This window comes from Dipodomys spectabilis, unplaced genomic scaffold (assembly GCF_019054845.1).
Source record: "Dipodomys spectabilis isolate Male_0828 unplaced genomic scaffold, ASM1905484v1 ptg000569l, whole genome shotgun sequence".
Lineage (NCBI taxonomy): Eukaryota > Metazoa > Chordata > Mammalia > Rodentia > Heteromyidae > Dipodomys > Dipodomys spectabilis.
In genome coordinates, this window is record NW_024871246.1 from 1,028,547 (window position 1) to 1,049,507 (window position 20,961).

General features: G+C 43.0%; 2 protein-coding genes across 2 annotated transcripts; both read right to left on the reverse strand.

The window, feature by feature from the left end:
- Positions 1–11,522: 11,522 nt before the first annotated feature.
- On the reverse strand, positions 11,523–17,032 carry LOC122100192. The gene is made up of 2 exons (XM_042670549.1): positions 16,837–17,032; positions 11,523–14,472 (listed from the first exon to the last, which is right to left on the reverse strand). Exon 2 carries the CDS (start codon positions 13,735–13,737, stop codon positions 11,656–11,658), a length of 2,082 nt encoding a protein of 693 aa, XP_042526483.1. The 5' UTR covers positions 13,738–14,472; positions 16,837–17,032; the 3' UTR covers positions 11,523–11,655.
- On the reverse strand, positions 14,459–16,849 carry LOC122100193 (endogenous retrovirus group K member 5 Gag polyprotein-like). The gene is made up of 2 exons (XM_042670551.1): positions 15,312–16,849; positions 14,459–15,233 (listed from the first exon to the last, which is right to left on the reverse strand). Exons 1-2 carry the CDS (start codon positions 16,750–16,752, stop codon positions 15,229–15,231), a joined length of 1,446 nt encoding a protein of 481 aa, XP_042526485.1. The 5' UTR covers positions 16,753–16,849; the 3' UTR covers positions 14,459–15,228.
- Positions 17,033–20,961: the final 3,929 nt, after the last annotated feature.

Consider the following 20,961-nt stretch of genomic DNA (forward strand, 5'->3'; position numbering starts at 1 on the left):
CAGGTGCAACCATTGGCTTCTCATATCAGGATGAATCTTTTGGTAATGCTAGGATTTGAACTCAAGGCCTAGCAGGCTCAAGTGGTGGATGAGTCATGGTGAGCACACTAGCACATGTGCCACTAAGCATCTAGGTCTTTCCTAGGACCTGAGATCAAGCCCCGGTGGGCACTATGGTAGTCATAAATTCAGAATTTAAACATAGGATATCTAGTTCCATACATGGGTGGGAGGCATCTTGGCTTCGGTGTAGTCATTGTCTTTATCTGGTGTCTTACTCATTGATGTATTGTGTATTTTCTTGAGTATAGGATGACAGATATAACTGTGGTGAACTGGATAACAAGCTATTTTCATTAGTATAGAGTTGCCCATGCATTTTCCATCCTAGCTGCGACCCAGAACTTGCACAGCACAGAAGAACAGGTGCACCGAATGGTTTCTCACATCAGGGTGAAATTTTGGAAGTGCTGTGATTCGAACTAGGGACCTAGGAGGCCCAACTGCCCAATGGGTACACATGAACAAACCAGCCTGTCAGCCACTAAGGAGCTGGGCTGTTCCCAGGAGCTGAGATCAAGCCCCAGGGAGGCCACAAGAGTCCTCAATGCATCATTGAAACATGGGATGTATATTCACATCCGTGTGTGGACTGCCTCATTAATTGAGCGTAGTTATCCTCTCTATTTTGCATGCCATTCATGGATGTATTATGTATGTTCTTGAGTATATATGACAGGTGTAACTGGGCTGACATGGATGACAACCTTTTCCCATGGCCACAGGGTGGCCTATGCATTCTCCATCCTAGCTGAAACCCAGGACTCACACAGGAAAGGAAAACAGGTGCAACGTCTGGCTTCTGACAGGATGAATATTTTGGCACTGCTGGGATCTGAACTTAGCACCTAGCAGGCCCAGTAGGCAAATGGGTAAGCACACCAGCCTGTGAGCCACTAAGGAGCTAGGCCATTCCCAGGACCTGAGATCGAGTCCCAGGGGTAAGGCAGGGGAAGCACAATAGTCATCCATTCATAAGCTGAAGGTAGTAAGCAAATAAGTACCTATCTGTATAGAGTGGGAGAGATGGTGACCTATGATGGAATCCAATCTACCCTGTGACTACAGATTCTTGGATCTTCCCCAATGCCTCTATTTAATGTCTGTGATGATTATGGTCACGCTTCATCAATTCTTCACTAAAAATAATCGATACCCCATGAGTCTTGACTATCATTTCCTACTCGAATCCTCAGGAACTACTCATTCAAGGAAGAGATTGATCACATTTCACGGCTCTTCCTAGGTCAGGAATTGAGTATCTCAGGAACTCCTGCCATTCCCTCAATGTAGGATGGCTGACCAGGATTCGACATCGGGGCCTCCGTTGCCCGGTCGTCCTGTGGCTCCCCCGATAGCCAGCAGGCCTTCAGCCACACCAGGTCACCTTCAATCTGCAGTCCACCGGATTCGGTCTCACCATGGTCAACATTCAAATGAAAATAAACCTAAAAGAGCCAGGTGGAACTTCCCACCGCTTTTTTCTCCTCCAGCTTTTTATTTTTTCCTACAAACCCTGGGGTCCTAGGATCCGAGGATGGGCTGTGGGTCCAGAGGCTGCAGCCTAGGATGATCAGACCTGAGGCAGAGTTGCTACAACTTGAGTTCAAACCCCAAGTCTGGCAAAAAAATATTAAAAAAATTGAAAAATGATGAATGAAGCACCCTAGCTAAGAATTTTACTGCCAGAGCTGGGATGTGAATTCAGGTCTGGGGAATTCTGTTGCACTGTGGAGGAAGGAGAAGCTCATTATCGTTGAAGACTACAAAGTCAGGCCTAGTCCCAGGGCCTGAATTTAAGCCCCAGCTCAGGCAAAAATCATATGCCCACCTATGTTACACATAGGATCTCTATTCACATACATGTGTGGAATGCATCATGTTTTCAGTGTACTTGTTCTTTTTATTGTGTGTCTTAGTCAGGGATGGATTTTGTATTTTATTGCATATGATGACAGATATAACTGTGCTGACATGGATGGCAACCTATTCCCGTATTTATAGAGTTTCCTACACCTTCTCCATCCTAGCTGAGACTCAGGACATTCTCCGGACAGGAAAACAGGTGGATCAATGGGCTTCTCACATCAGGATTCATGTTTTGGCAGTGTTGGGATTTGAACTGAGAGCCTAGCAGGCCCAATTGGCGAAAGAGTCAAGGTGAGGGCACCGGCATGTGAGTAACTAAGGAGCTAAGTCATAAACAGGCATAAATTCATAATTGAAACATAGGATATGTATTGACATATATTTGTGGATAGCATCTTACGTTCGGTGCAATCCTTCTCCTTATTTTGTGTCTAATACATGGAGGTATTGTGTTTTTTACTGAGTATGGTGAGAGGTATAACTCTGCTGACATGTATGATGACCTGTTCCCATGGTTATAGGGTTGCCTATGCTTTCATTCTCCATCCTAGCTGAGACCCAGGACTTCCATAGGAGAGGAAAACAGGTGTAAAGACTGGCTTCTGACATCAGGATGAATCTTTTGTCAGGCTTGGGATTTGAACTCAGATCTGGGTAACCCCGTTGCACTGTGGGGGAAGGGGAAGCTCATCATCCCTGAAGACTAGAATGTGAGGCCTGGTCCAGGGCCTGATTTGAAGCCCCAGCAGTGGACAAAATATCAAGCCTACCTCTTTTAAACATAGGATCTTTATATACAGGTGTGGTATGCATCTTGCTTTCAATGTAGTTATTTTTTAATTTTGAGTTTTATTCATGGATGTATTTTGTATTTTATTGAGTATGGTGGCATGTATATCTGTGCTGCCATGGATGACAACCTATTCCCATGGCTATGGAATTGCTTATATAGCATTCTCCATCCTTGATGAGGCCCAGGACTTTCACAGGACAGGAAAACAGCTGTAAGGATTAGTTTCTCACATCAGGATGAACCTTTTGGCATTGCTGGGAGTTGAACTCCAGGCCTAGCAGGCCTAACTTTCTAATGGGTCCATATGAGCACACCATCTTTGAGCTATTAAGTATCTAGGCCCTACCCAGGACCTGATATTGAGCTCCGGGGTGGGGTTTGTGCACCATATTCATCCATTCAAAAGCTGAAGCTAGTATGCTAATAAATACCTACTTGTATAGAGAAGATGTGGCAAGCTTTGTTGGAATTCTATCTGCCACGTGACTACCAATTCTTGGATCTTTCCCAATGCCTCGATTTCCTGAATGTAATTATTATTGTCACATTTCGTGAAGTCTTAATGAAAAATAATTGTTGTGCCAGAGGTCTTGCTTATCATTTCCTATGTGAATCATGCATGAACTTCTCAACTCTTTCCTAGGCCTGAATTCAAGCACCAGCCCGAAAAATGTAACATTTATACGCATTTTAAATATGTGATTTATATTTACATCTATATATTCAGTCTGTATCGTGTTTGTTGGAGTGATATATTATTATTGATTGATTGAATTAACCTTTATTTTATGGACTGTGAGTACACCTATATCATTTATTACATTTTTTCCAATCTATTCCGTAACATGTAGCTTTGCACACATATTATGTACACCATACCTGACACCCAGCATTTGCACAGAAATGGAAAACAGGTGTCTCACTTGGAATCTTACTCCGAGATGAAATTTTTGGCAATGCTGGTACCTGAACTGAGGGCCAAGAAGTCCCAATTCATGAATGGGTGAGTGTCAGCATGGCAGCCTCTAGCCCATTCAGCTGCCAAATGGATCCCAGGACCTAGGATGGAGCCACAGGTTTGGCCAAAATAGCAGTACCTTTCTATGCAGATGATGGTATACAGATAAATATATATTTAGATATTTTGATACTGCCAGTGATGTCTATGTAGAATTAAATGACATATACTATGTTCATACAGATTCTCAGGTCTTTAGTGAGGACTCCATTTAATGAATAGTATTCTTTTAATGCATAATAAACTATGAATTAAAATCAATCTGTGTTCTGTGATTATTGGGTCTAAATTTATACTAGACTGATTGATGAACTACTCATCCAACCATGACATTGATCACATTTCTCTGGCGTTCCTATGGACAAACAATAGTTTCTTAGGTTCTCCAGCCCTTTGTAAGTAGCATGACTGGGATTCAAACTCAGGGCCTAGGTGTGCAGGTTGGCCTATGGCTTAGGTAACAGCCTGTCAGCCTTCAGCAATGCCAGATGACCTACAGGTTGCAGCAGTGTTATTTGGACACGGGATGGTCACCATGCAAGGAAGGAAAACCAAGGAACTGCCATCCATAGGTGGTTCCTGGATTTTTTTTTTTTTGGTGCTGTTTTCATTTTGTTTTCCTGTCAACCCCCGAGGCCTAGTATCCCAGGATGGTCTGTGGGTCCAGAGGCTGCACCATCCCAGCCTAAGTTGATGTTAGCTGAGGCAGAGTTGCCACGATATGATTTCAAGCCCCGTGCTGGGCAAATAAATATAAAAAATAAATACTTTAAAAAATATTAAAAATATCCTGGTGCCAGCTATGGTTCATGCCTGTAACCTTAGCTACTCAGGATGCTGAGATCTGAACATCACGGTTAAAAGCCAGCCAGGTCAGGAAGTCTGTGAGATACTTATCTCCAATAAACCACTAGAAAACCAGAAGTGGTGCTGTGGCTCAAGTATTATAGCACTCGCCTTGAGCTGAAGAGCACAAGGACAGCTCCCAAGGCCAGAGTTCAAGTCCCATGATATATATATATGTACATACATACATACATACATATATATATATACAAACATACAATACTAATGAAGCTCCCTGGCTTGGAATTCATGTCCTTTTTTTCTGCCAGTCCTGGGAATTGAAATCAGAGTCTGGGTAACTCTAATTCACTGGGGGGATGGGGAAACTCACCCTCTTGGAAGACAAGCAATTCAGGCCTGTTCCCTAGGCCTGAATTCAATCCCCAGCCCTGTTAATGTAATATTCATCCACGTTTGAAATAATGATTAATATCTACATACTTATGTTTATTGCAATTTTCTTTGAGTGTATTTATTTTATGTTTTGTATTATTCATTCATTATTTTATTGACTATTATTAGACTTATAACATGTATTAAATTGATTACATCTTATGAGAAATATACAGATTTGCATATGTATTATATATCTTACTTCAGACCCAAGACATTCATTGAAATTTTATAGTAGATCATCCCATGCTTAGAAAAACAGAAAGAATACATCAACCAAATTAATTTATCCCTAGGCACCCCAGTGGCTCACATCTCTAATCCCAGCTACTCAGGAGGTGAGAACTGGAAGATGAAGTTTCAAAGCCAATCCAGGCAGCAAAGCCTGAGAGATATCATCTCCAATTAACTAGCAAAAAGCCCATCTACAGGTATGGCTGAAGTGGTAGAAAATTAGCTACGAACAACCAAGCCAAGAAAGAGCAAGCTGAGTTCAAGTGCGGGGAGAGAGGGGTAGGGGGATAAAGGGGAGGGAAATCCTCCAAAAACAGAGAACAAAAAAACAGTACACAAATCCCACTTAATTTATGGTACCAACAAACTGAAAGAAAATCAATCTTGTGCATTTGTATAATTTTACATGAGCCCATATGTTCTTAGGTACACTTCAAAGCTGTTTTTAATAATATGTGTATATATAAATTAATCATGTATATATATAAATAAACTAAGAAACCAGCCAATGAAAAAATACTTCTAAATTAGTGCCTTAACCATGGCATTATAAATTATTTGTACAAAAAGTATGTTCAAAGTTTCTTTCTTTAGAATCAATCTTAAAATGATTGTTCATGTATCAGGCATCAGTGGCTCACACCTATAATCCTAGTTACTCAGGAGGCTGAGAGCTGAGGATGGCAGTTCAAGGCAAGCCCCGGGAGATTCTTACATCCAATAAACCAGTAGAAAACCGGAAGTGGCAATGTGGCTCAAGCTGTAGAGTGCTTGCAAAGAGCTGAAGAGCACAGGGATAATGCCCAATCCCTGAGTTCAAGCCCCACCACCGACAAAAAAAAAAAAAAGGAAAGAAGTTTATTCCTACAAAATCCTAACATTCTGAGCCTTAGGAAACTTTTCTTCCTGGGTCTTATGCTCTTTAGGCAACTATTCCACTACTGAGCTACATCTTAGTACCAATGTTTTTGTTTTTCATTTTAGAATCCATTTATTCCCAAAATGCTTACAAGTAACTACTGTCCTCACAGAAGTGAGTGTTTATTCAGAAACTCAACCTTTGGTGGTATGAGGACTCCCCTAGTCTATTTCGTGGTAGGCACTGAGGAAAACTCACAGGACACAATTGCAAACATTTCATAATTATAAAAATAACTCTAAATAGAAATAACATCAACTGCCAGGCACGGGTGGCTTATGCCTATAATCATAGCTACTCAGCAGGTTGAGATTTGAGGAAGGCGACTCAAGGCTAGCCAGCGAGGAAAGCCTGTGACACTCTTATCTCCAATAAACCTCTAGAAAACTGGAAGTGGTGCTGTGGCTCAAGTACTTGAGCATTTGCCTTGAGCACAGGGACAGCAACCAAGCCCCACAATCGACAAATTAAAAAAAAATAGAAAAAATAAGAAATAACATCAACTGTCCCAAACTTCAAGGGAGAAATGATATCCTCATTTTCATTCTCACTCTTCATGGCAGATGGTCAAAACCACCAATGTGCTATGCTGAAGTGTAAAATTTAAACACGTTTTTTGAAAAAAAAATCTCATGTTATAAAATCAAAATGTTTCAAATAAAGTCAAAGTGAACTTTAAAAAAATATTAAAAATGCTCATGAAACTCCTTGGCTTGGAATGTGTGCTTTTTATCTGCAAGGGCTGGGATTTTAACTTAGGGACAGGGTAACTATGTTGCACTGTGGGGGAAGGGGAAGCTCACGATGCTTGAAGACCAGAAATTCAGGCCTGTTCCCTAGGCCTGAATTCATGCCCCAGTCATACTCCTTATATATATTTTAAAGATAGGATTGAACTTCCATATACATGTTCAGTCTATATCATGTTTGGTGTGGTTATTCATTGTATTTGTTGTTTTATTCATTTATTTACCGTTTATTTTACCGACTATGAGAACACCTAAACATATGTGACATTGTTTACATACTATCAAATTGCATCTAGATTTGTAAACTTGTTCTCCATCATGCCTGACACCCAGCATTCTCCCAGAAAAGGAAAACAGGTGTCACACTTGGCTTCTTACTCGAGGATGAAATTCTTGGCAGGCACTGAGATCAAGCCCTAGAGGTGGTCAAAATAGCCATACATGGATAGGCAGGTGGTACTATGCCAATAAATGTGTATTAGTAGAGAGTGCCAAAGCCATGTATCTAGTATTCAATGATATCTACTATGTTCCTACGAAGACTTAGACATTTAGACAGCCAAGATATTATGGAGAAAGAACATACAACCATCCAAGAAAAGTCCAAGAAATATGATAGATCTTTTCAACAGTTGGAAGACACCATCAGAAGGCTTAATCAGAGGATAATATGTGTAGAGGAACACCTAGAAACAGAAGTTAATGGTCTAGGAAATTTGTTTAACAGGATCCTAGCAGAGAACTTCCCAAACATGCAAAAAGATAAGCCTATTCAGATACAAGAAGCTTTTAGAACTCCAAATAGACAAGACCAGAACAGGACAACACAGCATCACATTATAATCTTCACAGGATCAAATCAGACCAAGGAAAAGAACCATAAAGCTGTCAATGAGAAAAGATCAATCACCTATAAAGGGATACCAGTTAGGATCACCTCAGATTTCTCAGCAGTGACAATCAAAGCAAGAAGAGCCTGGAATGATGTATGCCATACCGTAAAGACAAATAACAATCAACCAAGAAAACTGTACTAAGCTAAACTCTCCTTCATAAACGAAGGTCAAATAAAAACCTTCCATAGCAAAGAAAAAATGAAACAATATATCTGACAAAACCAGCCCTACAAAAGATTCTTAAAGATTTCCTACATATAGAAAACCAACAAGACCACAAAAAGGCCAAGAAACCACAGCCAAACTGAGAATCCAAGAACCTTAGAAAGAATCCAGTTGCCACAACCCCAAAGAAGGTGGATAAAATGGCAGAAACTCCCAAATACTTCTCAGTTCTATCTCTCAACATTAACGGACTTAACTCTCCAATTAAGAGACAGACTGACTAGTTGGATTAAAAAGCAAGAACCTTCTATCTGCTGCCTTCAGGAGTCACATCTTGCCCATAAAAACAAACACATTTTCAATGTTAAAGGCTGGACCAAATTCTACCAAGCAAACGGCCCCCATAAACAGGCATGAGTTGCAATCCTAATATCAGATAAAATAGAATTCAATTTAAAATAAGTGAGAAAAGTTAAAGAAGGTTGCTACATACTAATTAATGTATCTCTCCTTCAGGAGGATATTACAATTCTAAATATCTATTCACCAAATGGAGCACCCAAATTTATCCAAGAAACCCAACTTTCTCTCAAATCCCACATAGATCCAAAGACATTAATTGTTGGGTACTTTAACACACCACTATCCCCACTAGATAGATCAACTTGGCAAAAACTCAACAAAGAACGTGCATATCTAAACAACTGCATAGATCAACTAGATTTAACAGACATCTTCCGAAGATTTGACCCAGCAGCATCAGAATACACGTTTTTCTCAGCAGCATATGGTACATTTTCCAAAATAGACCACATTTTAGGCCACAAAGCAAACTTGTCCAAATTCAGAAACACTGAAGTTATACCTTGCATTCTTTCAGACCACAAGGGATTAAAAGTAGGACTCCACACCAAAAGCCATTAAAGAAAGTCCTGTAACACATGGAGGCTGAACAACACTCTGCTGAATCATGAGTGGGTCATGGAAGATATTAGAAATGAAATTCAAATATTCATGATATTCAACAAAAATGAGCACACAAATTACCAATCCCTCTGGGATACAGCAAAGGTAGTACTCAGAGGCAAGTTTATAGCTCTGAGTTCCTATATCAACATATTGGAGAGATCTGAAACCAACAATTTAATGAGACATCTGAGCCTCCTTCAGAAAGAGCAGCAGAATAAACGCCAGCCCAATGGACAGAGAAATTAAATCAGAATTGAATGAATTAGAATCCAAAAGAGCCATATAAAGAATCAATGAAACAAAGAGTTGGTTCTGCGAAAAAATTAACAAAATTGACAGACCCTTAGCAAATCTTATGAGAAAAAGAAAAGAACATACCCAAATAAATGAACTCAGAGATGAGAATGGAAACATCACCAGAGAAACCACCAAGATTCAGAACATTATAAGGAAATACTTCTCAAAACTTTATGCTAATAAGTTTGATAACTTGGCAGAAATGGACCATTTCCTAGCAAATACTGACATGCCAAAACTAAGCCAAGGTGAGTTAAATCACCTTAACAGGCCCATAACAATCACTGAAATATAAACAGTAATAAGAGATCTCTCATCTAAGAAAAGCCCAGGTCCAGATGGTTTCACAGCGGAATTCTACAAGGTCTTCAAAGCAGAGCTCACATTAATACCCCTCCAAATCTTCAATGAAATTGAAAGAGGAAGTTCACTACGGAACTCATTCTATGAAGCTATCATAGCCCTCATCAAAAACCAGGCAGGGTCTTATCAAAGAAAGAGAACCATAGACCCATTTCTAGGATGAACATTCATGAAAAACTTCTCAACAAAATTTTGGCCAATCGACTTCAACAATTCATCCAAAAAATCATACACCACGATCAAACAGGATTCATTTCAGGGAGGCAAAGCTGGTTCAATATACGCAAATCAATTAGTATAATTCATCACATAAATAGGAGCAGGGATAAGAAACACATGGTTATATCAATAGATGCAGAAAAAGCATTTGACAAGATCAAACACCCCTTTATGATGAAGGTTCTGGAAAAATTAGGAATCCATGGAACATTCCTCAATACTATAAAGGCTGTATATGACAAACCTACAGCCAGCATTACAGTTAATGGTGAAAAACTAAAGCTATTTCCTCTTACCTCAGGAACTAGACAAGGATGTCCACTCTCTCCACTTCTCTTCAATCTAGTATTAGAATGCCTAGCTACAAATAAGACTAGATGCAATTATAAAGGGGATCCAAATAGGGAAAGAAGAAGTAAAACTCTCCTTCTTTGCAGATGACATGATCTTGTTGTTAGGTTTTTAAAAAGAGGTGGCCGAGTAAGAACTGCACCACGCACGTGGTATTCAGGTAAGGGGTAGGTTTATTCAGTAGACCTGCTGGGACCAGGCAAGGTTGGCACTCCACGCGGCTGGCAAAAGGAAAAAAAAAAGGGCGGTCTGGCCGCGGTTTAGGCCTTATATAGGGTAGGGGGTGGGGAAGGGTGTGTCCAGGTAAAGGGAAGTGGGATCAGGTGGGAGAAAGGTGTGGCCACATCAGGTTAAGATGTGACCTCAGCGGATGCGGATGTGACCTCTTCCAGGTATCCCAGTTGCCTAGGTAACGCAGGTACTGGGTGAGGTCTGTTCGCCGTCCAGGAATGGACCTTACATTCCAGCCTTTTGATAATTATGAAAAAGGGCGAAGACTCTCTCTGGCTACTTCCTGCTGGCAAAGGGCGTCGTAGGGGTAAAAGGCTGGGATGTGGTCCATGCTGGGAGAAGGCAGCAGGCTGCAGCTGTCACTTGGGTGTTGAGTCCTTCGATGAAGTCTGGAGGAGGCAAGTCTCTTGGACGAAGTCTGGAGAAGTTTTATGAGGCATTGACGGAAACCTGAACAAATAGGAACTCTGACAATTTTTTTTTTTTTTTTTTTTTTTTTTTTTTAAACCTAGAATGGCTAGCCTTTGAGAGGGAACCTAGAGGGGGGTCCCCGGGACCCAGCCTGCGTCGCATTCTTCAGGGCACAAGCCAAAAAGTTGTAGAGTCAGTCTGGTGAGTGAAGGAGAGCTTACCAGGCAGAAGCGGCGTCCCGACTTCCCCCAGAGCCCTCTAGAGAGAAATGGCCAAGCCCCCAAAGCCAAGCGTCCTCGGCTTCAGAGGTGACCAGCCTTTCAGCTAAAGGCCGTAGGAGCTCTCTGGCGTGGCGCCACGTCTGGACAGAGACTGAGTAACAGAGAGCCGTAGAGTAGTTTCACTCACCAGAGTAGAGAAGTGGTGTGGACGTGGATGTGAAGGCCAGAAATGGTATCGGTGAAAAATCTCGCATAGTGTCAAGGCAGTTCAGTTCACAAAAAAGGGGTGGTTAGGAAATTAGCTGATGAAAAGAACACCATGCACTATTCAGGCAGGAAAAGAAGTTAATTTGACTGAACTGTTGCCCCCACCCAGCATGGTGGAGAAGCATGGCTGAAAAAGGAAAGGGGGGGGGAGGAAGAGGGGTGACCTAGTAGAAGGTGACTGCTTCCAGGTCTGCCAGTTCCATGATGTCTGCAAGAAGCGAGTCTCTTAGATGAAATCTGGAGGAAGTCTTCTCAGGCAGGGGGCTGAACAAAGATGAAAAGCAAATATATTACTGGAAAGAAAAGATTGGATGTCCATGGCTTGGAGGTGTCCTAAGGGATGAGATAGTGAGGTCTTTGGGGAGGAGAGCAGTTAGCTCAGTTTTACTCACCCGGATCTTCAGGGATGCGAGACAGCCTTACCTTGGTAGGCCCGAGGGGGGAACAGGTGTACCTGGAGGTCAGGGTTGGTATAGAAGGGGCAGGAACAGGAGCCCTTTTTATTCTTGACAGGTGAATCCACTGGGGCTGTCCATTGAGCTTGACTGCGGTGGGGGTTGTCAGCAGAACCTGGTGAGGGCCTGTCCACTTAGGGTGTAAACCAGATGGATTAAGGGTCTTGAGAAACACTTGATCACCAGGCAAAATTGGGGGAGTGGGAAAGGGGCCTTGATGAGGCTGAGGGAGACACTGGTCAGCATGTTGGCGCAGCATGTGCCTAAGAAAGGTTAGGACGGGAAGGTAGTCTATTAGTGGAGTCTTGGCATTGTCAGTAGGGAAATTACCTAGGAGAAAAGGTCTTCCATACATTAACTCAAAGGGGCTGAGGAAAGTAGGGCTGCGGGGAGAAACACGTAAGCGGGTGAGCGCCAGGGGTAACAGTTCTGGCCAGGATTGCTGGAGCTCTAGAGAAAGTTTAGTAAGTTGTGTTTTGAGGAGCGCATTAGCTCTTTCAACCTTTCCAGAAGACTGAGGTCTATAAGGAATGTGAAGATTCCACTGGATGTTTAGAGAGGATGCCACCTGTTGGGTCACTTTGGAGATGAAAGCAGGTCCATTGTCAGACTGAAGTGACCTGGGTAAGCCAAACCTAGGAATAATTTCTTTAATAAGGACAGAGGCAACAGTGTCAGCAGTCTCCAACGTTGTGGGATAGGCTTCAATCCATCCTGAAAAGGTATCAACCATAGTTAGAAGGTATTTCAGCCGCTTACATCTGGGCATGTGAGTGAAGTCTATCTGCCAGTCTTCCCCTGGGGTATGTCCCCGTGCTTGGTGTGTGGGGAATGCAGCTGGTCGGAGACCACCCTGTGAGGAGGTAAGAGAACATGTGGGGCAGGCTTGGGTAATAGCCTTTAGTCGAGTAGTTAGGCTAGGGCAATGGATTAAAGGTTTAAGAAGGTGGGAGAGAGGCTTGTATCCAATGTGCAGCGCCTGGTGAACCTGGGAAAGAAAGCTGTCTGCTTGTGCCTCGGGAAGAACAACTCGTCCTTCCAGGGACCACCATCCCTGTGCTTCCTGGGAGGCTCCCTGGTGCGTAAGTTCCTCGAGCTCCTGTGGGGTATAAGAGGGTTGAATTGAAGGCAATACCAGTAGCAAGGGAGCTGGAAGTTGTCCCTGGAGTTGTCTCTGGGCTGCTAGCTTTGCCTCCCGGTCTGCTTTTGAATTGCCGACTGTAATGGCATCCAATCCTGTCTGGTGTCCTCTGCAGTGGATGACCGCTACCTGCTGGGGAAGGGAAGCAGCTTCTAATAGTTTAAGAATAAGTGAGGCATTAGTAATGGGAGTCCCTTTGGTGGTCAGGAAGCCACGCTCCTTCCAGATTGCTGCATGAGAATGGAGAATATGATAGGCATATTTTGAGTCTGTATAAATATTAATCTTCCGACCCTTTGCTAGAATTAAGGCCCTAGTTAAAGCTATAAGTTCTGCCTTTTGTGAGGTAGTGCTAGGGGGCAGAGGGCTGCTTTCAAGAATGGTAGAGTTATTAACGATGGCATAGCCTGCAACTCGGCTTCCTGAAGAGGTAGATATGGAACTGCCATCGATGTACCAGGTGTCTTCTGGGTCAGGAAGAGGAGTTTCCGAGATACCTGTAAAATGGGGTGTGAATTCCTCCAAGGTCTCTGTACAGGAATGGGAAAGAGGGTTAGAATTGGATGGAAGCAAGGTAGCTGGATTGAGCGGGGAGCAGCTTTCCAGTGAAAAGTCAGGGTTTTGAATAAAAGTAACATGAAACAGCTGTAGGCGGGAAGGGGAAAGGGAAGACAGGGATTTATGAGACAAAAGGTCCTTTAGTCTGTGGGGAGAGCGAATGGTAGTGGGTTGGCCAAAAGTGAGTTTTGTGCTCTCCTGTGCTAAGGTGGCTGCTGCTGCCAAAGCTCGAAGACATGCTGGCCAGCCTTTTACCGTTGGGTCTAGCTGTTTTGAGAGGTAGGCCACAGGTCTAAAGGAGGGGCCTGACATTTGTCCAAGAACCCCAAGGCCAATTCCCCACTTCTCAGTGACATAGAGTATAAAGGGTTCCTTGAGGTTGGGTAGAGCCAGTGCTGGAGCCCGAAGAAGCGCTTGCTTCAGAACTTTAAATGGGGTGTCAATGGGCTTTGTGGGGTCTGGTGGCTCCAATAGGGAACCTTTGGATGCCTCATAAAGAGGTTTGGCCAATGTGGCAAAACCGGGTATCCAAATACGAAGGAAGCCTGCAAGTCCCAGGAAAGACAGAATGTCCTCCTTGGTCTGTGGGACAGAGAGAGACTCAATGTAGGCTTTTCTATCAAGAGTAATTCTTCTCTCTGTAGGAGTTATGGACAAACCCAAGTATGTTACCTCTGACTTCGCTATCTGGGCCTTTGAAGGAGAGACTCTATATCCTTTTGTCAACAGGAAGTTGAGGAGGTCAGCTGTATGTTGGCGAGCCAACTCAAAGGAAGGGCTGCAAAGCAAAAGATCATCCACATACTGGAGAACAATGCTAGGAGACACCTGAAGAGAGAGGAGATCCTTTGCTAAAGCCTGTCCAAAGAAATGGGGACTGTCTCGGAACCCTTGAGGGAGGACCGTCCAGGTCAGCTGTTGTGCCCTTGAAGTGTCTGGGTCCACCCAAGTAAAAGCAAAGAAATCTTGGCAGTCGGGATGCAGGGGGATTGTGAAGAATGCATCCTTGAGGTCCAGCACTGAGAAGTGGGTGGTACCAGGAGGTATCTGTGAAAGGAGGGTATATGGGTTAGGCACAACAGGATGAATGGGAAGGACTGCAGCATTAATAGTGCGCAGGTCCTGGACTAGGCGGTAGGTCCCATCAGGTTTAACTACTGGCAGGATAGGGGTGTTAAAGGGGGAGTTAGTGGGTCTGAGAAGTCCTTGTTTAATAAGGCGAAGGATGATGGGTTTTAAACCTTGCCTGTGCCTAAGGGAAATGGGGTATTGGGAAGTACCAGGAAAATGGGTAGGGTTTTTAAGTTTAATCAGGACAGGAGTATGGTGTCTAGCCATAGTAGGAGTGGAAGTATCCCAGATAAGAGGGTTGACAAGATCTGGAGGTAAAGGGAAAGGATCTAGTTGGGAAGTTACAGGTGGAGGTTCATCTAAAGATAAAAGTAGAACAGGTGTAGGCTGTTTGGGGATATGGAATGAAAGGGAGACTTGAAATTTAGAGAGCAAGTCCCTTCCTAGGAGTGGGGTAGGACAGTGAGGTAGGATTAGGAAGGAGTGTGAAAAGGGAAAGTCTTCTATTTTACATGATACTGGTCCTGTAGTTGGGGGACAGGTAGGTAGGCCATCTACACCCACCACCGAGATCTGGGAGGGAAAAGTCTTGCCTGTATATTGACATAGCACCGAGTAAGTCGCTCCCGTATCCAAGAGAAAAGATATTAACTTACCGGCTACATAGAAACACACCCTGGGCTCCGTCATTGTGATGGTCTGGTTGTTGGGAGCAGGTGGCCCTGGGCACCTTCATTCTGTAGCCAAGCAGAAAATCTCCGACCTGTCTGGCTCCGCCTGCCTGGGTGGGCGGGGTGGGGGAGGGGCTGGCCTACCTTGTGGAGGTGAGGAGGGGCAATCGACTCCCCAATGTCCTTGCTGCCCACACCTTGGGCAGGGTCCAGGTGGAGGTCGTGGTGAGGGACAGAATTTCGCCCAGTGGCCCTCTTGCCCACACTTGAAGCATGCTCCAGGTGGTGTATGTTGGGTGCCTCTCCTCAGAGGAGGCCGGATGGCAGCAGCCAGGATTTGATAGTTCTCCCTCTCACGGGCAGTCTTATCGGCAATCTCCTGTTCCTCTCGATTATTGAAAACTTTAAATGCCATACTCACCAGATCTCGTTGAGGGGTCTGAGGACCGTTCTCAGCCTTTTTTAACTTTTTCCTAATATCAGGGGCTGATTGGGCAATAAAATGCGTATTGAGAACCACCTTAGCCTCTGGTGACTCTGGGTCCAGCCTTGTATAGCGCTGGAGCGCTACTGTAAGGCGCTCAAGAAATTCTGCCGGGTTTTCATTGGGCCTTTGAGTAATGTGGTTTAATTTGTCATAATTAACAGGGAGATAGGCTGCCTTTTGAAGGCCAGCCACTAAGCAAGTTATCATCCTATTTCTGCTTTCCCGCCCAGGAGCATTATGTTGATAATTCCAATTGGGCTCTTCCCTAGGCACAGCTGTTGCTCCCACTGGAAAGTTAATATCTAGGCGGTGAGCTTCATCGGCATGTGCCTGGGCTGCAGTCCACACCCTTTCTTTTTCCTCAGCAGTAAGGGTAGAGGATAGTATTAGATATATGTCCTGCCAAGTAAGGTCATAGGTCTGAGCCAGGTTCTTAAACTGCTTAACATAATTATTAGAATCTTGGGCATAAGATCCCAGCCTCTTCTCAATCTGAGCAATATCAAACATTGAGAATGGCGCATGCACCCTAATTACACCTTCAGCCCCTGCCACCTCTCGCAAAGGGCACATGGGGTCTGGTGGAGGTTGTGTGCCACCAGTGCGAGACCGGGTGTGAGCTGCAGGGGGGGAAGAGAGAGAGGGTGAAGGAGAGGAGAGTGAAGAAGGTGGGGAAGGCACCAGATGCTCAGCAGGAAGAGGGGCAGAGTCAAAAAGAGGGTCAGCCACATCAGGCTCCGGATGGGGCCCTGCGCTATCAGAGCTGGGTTCTCCACGTGCCAGGAGGAGTGGAAAGGCCGGGCATGATTGGCATAGGGCAGGGTTGTCCCGGAGAGCAAAGAATGGCTGAATATGAATGACCTCAGACCATTTACCATTACGACGGCAAAAATCGTCTAAATCTCTGAGAATGACGTAGTCAAAAGTCCCGTCTTTGGGCCATCGAGAACGATTATCCAGTTGGTACTGTGGCCAAACTTGAGTGCAATAATAAATCAGTTGTTTCTTGTTGATGCAGTCAATAGACAAGACATCCAGGGAACGCAGGAGGCATTTCAATGGAGTTTCCTCCTTTGGGCGTGACTTACAACAACCCATTGGAAATGTAAAAGAGAAAAACTTAAGAGGAAAATTTAGTGAGTGAAGGAGGGCTTACTGAATGGAAGCGGTGTCCCAACTTACCACCGAGCCCTCTAGAGAGAAGTGACGAGCAACCAGAGTCAAGTAAAGGCCTAGTAGGTTCTCCGGCGTGGTATCTGGAAAGAGACTGAACGACAGAGAACCCTTAGAGAGTAGGTCACTCACCAAAATGTAGAAGTGTGGAGGAAGATGCAGAGGCCAGCAATAGAATTGATGCACTGTGTCCGCAGCAGATAGACGGGTTCATAAAAGGCCGTCAGAACTGTGGGTATTCCTCAGAGCAAAAAGGGGAAAACAAACAAAAAACGAAAAAAAAGAAAAGAAAAGGAAAAAAAACAGAGAGGAATCCAGCTATCCTGACTTTAAGCCCTTTATCCGAGTCACGGCACCATTTATGTTAGGTTTTTAAAAAGAGGTGGCCGAGTAAGAACTGCACCACGCACGTGGTATTCAGGTAAGGGGTAGGTTTATTCAGTAGACCTGCTGGGACCAGGCAAGGTTGGCACTCCACGCGGCTGGCAAAAGGAAAAAAAAAAGGGCGGTCTGGCCGCGGTTTAGGCCTTATATAGGGTAGGGGGTGGGGAAGGGTGTGTCCAGGTAAAGGGAAGTGGGATCAGGTGGGAGAAAGGTGTGGCCACATCAGGTTAAGATGTGACCTCAGCGGATGCGGATGTGACCTCTTCCAGGTATCCCAGTTGCCTAGGTAACGCAGGTACTGGGTGAGGTCTGTTCGCCGTCCAGGAATGGACCTTACACTTGTGTTTAAAGAATCCCACAGACCCCACTCCCAAATTACTCAAGCTGTTTCAAAACTTTGGCAAAGTAGCAGGGTATAAAATTAACCCTCAAAAATCAATGGCTTTTCTGTATGCCAACAAAGAAATAGTGAGGCTGAAATTAAGAAAGCAACTCCATTCGTAATAGCCCCACAAAAAAAAAAAAATACCGAAGAATTAACTTAACCAAAGAATTGAAGGACATCTATGAAGAAAACTTTGAAAACGTGAAAAAGGAAATCAAAACAGAACTTAGAAAGTGGAAAAAACTCCCATGCTTCTGGATTTGAAAGATCAAGATCGGGAAAATGGCCATACTTCCGAAGGATATCTCCAAATTCAATGCAATACCAATCAATATTCCAACCTCATTCTTCAAGGATTTAGAAGAGGCAATCCAAAAATACATATGGTACATTAAAAGACCCCGAATAGCAAAAACAATCCTCAACATAAAGAACAGGGCTGGAAGAATATCAATACCAAATTTCAAACTCTACTACAAAGCCATAGTAATCAAAACAGCATTGTACCTGCATAAGAACAGACCTCAGGTCCAATGGAACAGAATTGAAAACCCAGAAATGAACACACAGACATATAGCCAACTAATCTTCGATAACGGAGCTCAAGAAATAGAATGGAAGGAAGACACCTTCTTCAGTAAATGGTGCTGGCTAAATTGGTTAACTAATTGTAGAAAATGAAAGCTAGATTCTTATATATCATTCTGCACCAGAATCAACTCCAAATGGATCAAAGACCTCAGAGTCAAAGCAGACAATCTGAAAACTTTAAAAGTTGGTATAGGAGAAATCCTAGGTCTCCTTGGCACAGGCCGAAATTTTCTTAATAGAGACCTAGAAACACAACAAGTCAAAGAAAGGTTTAACAAATGGGATTGCACAAAATTGCAGAGCTTCTGCATGGCCAAGCGCATAGCTAGCAAGATCAAAAGAAAGCCCACAGATTGGGAGAAGATCTTCACTAGCCATACAACTGACAAGGGTTTCATATCTAAAATATACCTGGAACTCAAAAAATTAAATCCCCACATAACAAATCTCCAAAGAAACAGTTGACCAATAAATAAGTGGGCTAAAAACTTACAGAGAATCTTCTCTGAAGAGGAAAGAAGGATTGCCAATAGACACATGAAGAAATGCTCAACCTCTCTAGCCATAAAAGAAATGCAAATCAAACCATAGAGATATAACCTCACACCAGTTAGAATGGCAATAATCAAGAACTCTAATAACAACAGATGCTTGAGGGGATGCAGAGAGAAGTGAACATTACTACATTGTTGGTGGGAGTGTAAACTTGTTCAACCACTTTGGAAAGCAATATGGAGGTTCCTCTATTTCCCAGCAATCCCACTTTTGGGCATTTACCCAAATGATCACAAACAAGACCACACTAAAGCTACCAGCATGACTGTTAATTATTGCAGCATTATTTACCATAAGGAAGATATGGAACCAACCCTGATGCCTCTCAGTAGATGAATGGATCAAGAAAATGTGGTATATATACACAATGGAATTCTATGCCTCTATGAAAAATAATGACATTGCTCCATTTATTAGGAAATGAAAAGGCTTGGAAAAAAATATATTAAGTATATTTGTTAGATTGGTAGTTAAACAAATGATATTATTGTTAATATTAATTTTAATGCAATTTCAGGGAACTCTCCTGTCTCTGACCTCCTAACACTTGTATTTTGGGATTTGTCCCTGAAATCTAGGATTCAGCAGGACTCAAAATAAGCCAAGGTCTTGCCCATGTAGTTGTAACTCCTTTGTGTAATATTCTCACAATTAAAAAATAAGCCAAGGGTATTTGAATTCTACTATTAAGTTTTAATGATAGATCTCTACTGATCTTTCTCTTAAGTGTGTTGGAGAAACCAAACCTGAAATTAACTTGGACTTTTGTGGTGGATGTAAATGTCTTAACTACCATTTCTGGTAGTTGGTACCATTAAATTTCAATTAGCCATCACAGGTTCAAGCTTGTAATACTAGCTACTCAGGAGGCTGAGATCTGAGGATCGTTATTCAAAGCCAGCTCGGATAGGAAAATCCATGGGACTCTTACTCTAATTGACAGCCAAAAAGACTAGAGGTGGAGATGTGTCTCAAGTGGTAGAGTGCTAGCCTTGAGGGACAAAGCCCAGGTTCTGAGTTCAAGCCTAGATACTGACCATCAATTAACAAACTCAGAGTTTCCACTATGAGTGCTATATTCTTTTAGAGACTGAAGTATTTTTTTTTCACATAGTCTTTCAAACATCAGCATCTCTAATGGTGAATCATTCTAGATCCTTCTTTTCCACTTGAATAATTGTTATTCTCCAGGTGTAGAGTGGCCAAGAGGCTTGCAGATCAAGAGCTCGGACATTAAATTGGCTAAAAAGAGATCAAATTAAAATTTATTCTTTGGTTGCAAATACCACATTTTTGGTATGTGTTTGCTAGCCCTGGCACTTGAACTGAAGGCCTGGGTGCTGTTCCTGAGCTTTTGTGTCCAAGATTATTGCTCTACCACTTGAACCACAACTCTACTTCAGGCTTATTAGGGGTTATTGGAGATAAAATTCTCACAGACATTCTGGACCTGAGTGGCTTCAAACTAGAATGCTGAGTAGCCAGGATTACAGGTATATGCCACCAGCATCTGGATCAAATACCACCTATAACGTTAAAAGTCAAGGATATCTGTTAACATCTATCTCTAACAGATGTACAATGTTTTACTCCTCACTGAATGAATGTTCCTTTGAACAGTATTACATCAAATGGAGTGGACTCAAGTTAGGTCTTGAACACCAACAATCTGGTTTGGTGGAAGTGGCCTTATTTTTCTACACCTATTTGGCCATTGGTGTGGATTGTAGAAAAAAAGACAATTTCGTAAAAACAAATTCAAATAGTCTGAGACACTTACACAAGTTCTGGACATCACTTCCTCATGGGCTGTTGTTGTGCAGGCCTAATATTTGATCTGAAGAGAAACTTGGAATTACAAAAGTTAAAACCCAAAGTCTAGTAACCTCTAAAACGCCTGTGTAACTCCTTGGTCCTCATACCTGATACTAGCTATTGCAGACTTCTCCCTTAGTGAACAATAAGTTACCAACTTCATTCCTGGTTCCAGCACAGACTTGGCTCAGGTCTGTGAACCTGTGTAGACGTTTGAATCTTCATAGTGTGAATGGAAATTTGGCCTCCTACTAAGATAGCAGTTTGAGGGACTTGGATAGCTGTGGGCAAGTCTCTTTTTAATAGGCTGTTTTTTGTACACATTTGGTTTAGATGTAGGGATGCATAACTAACTAGTCGTAGTGGTCACCTCAGGGTAGAGCAAGAGAGACAGAGTAGAGGGA

What these genes read in the sequence shown, in the direction of transcription:
- LOC122100192 (XM_042670549.1), bottom strand. Translation starts at nt 13,737, where the DNA reads ATGTCAGGCCCCTCCTTTAGACCTGTGGCCTACCTCTCAAAACAGCTA.
- LOC122100193 (XM_042670551.1), bottom strand. Translation starts at nt 16,752, where the DNA reads ATGGGTTGTTGTAAGTCACGCCCAAAGGAGGAAACTCCATTGAAATGC.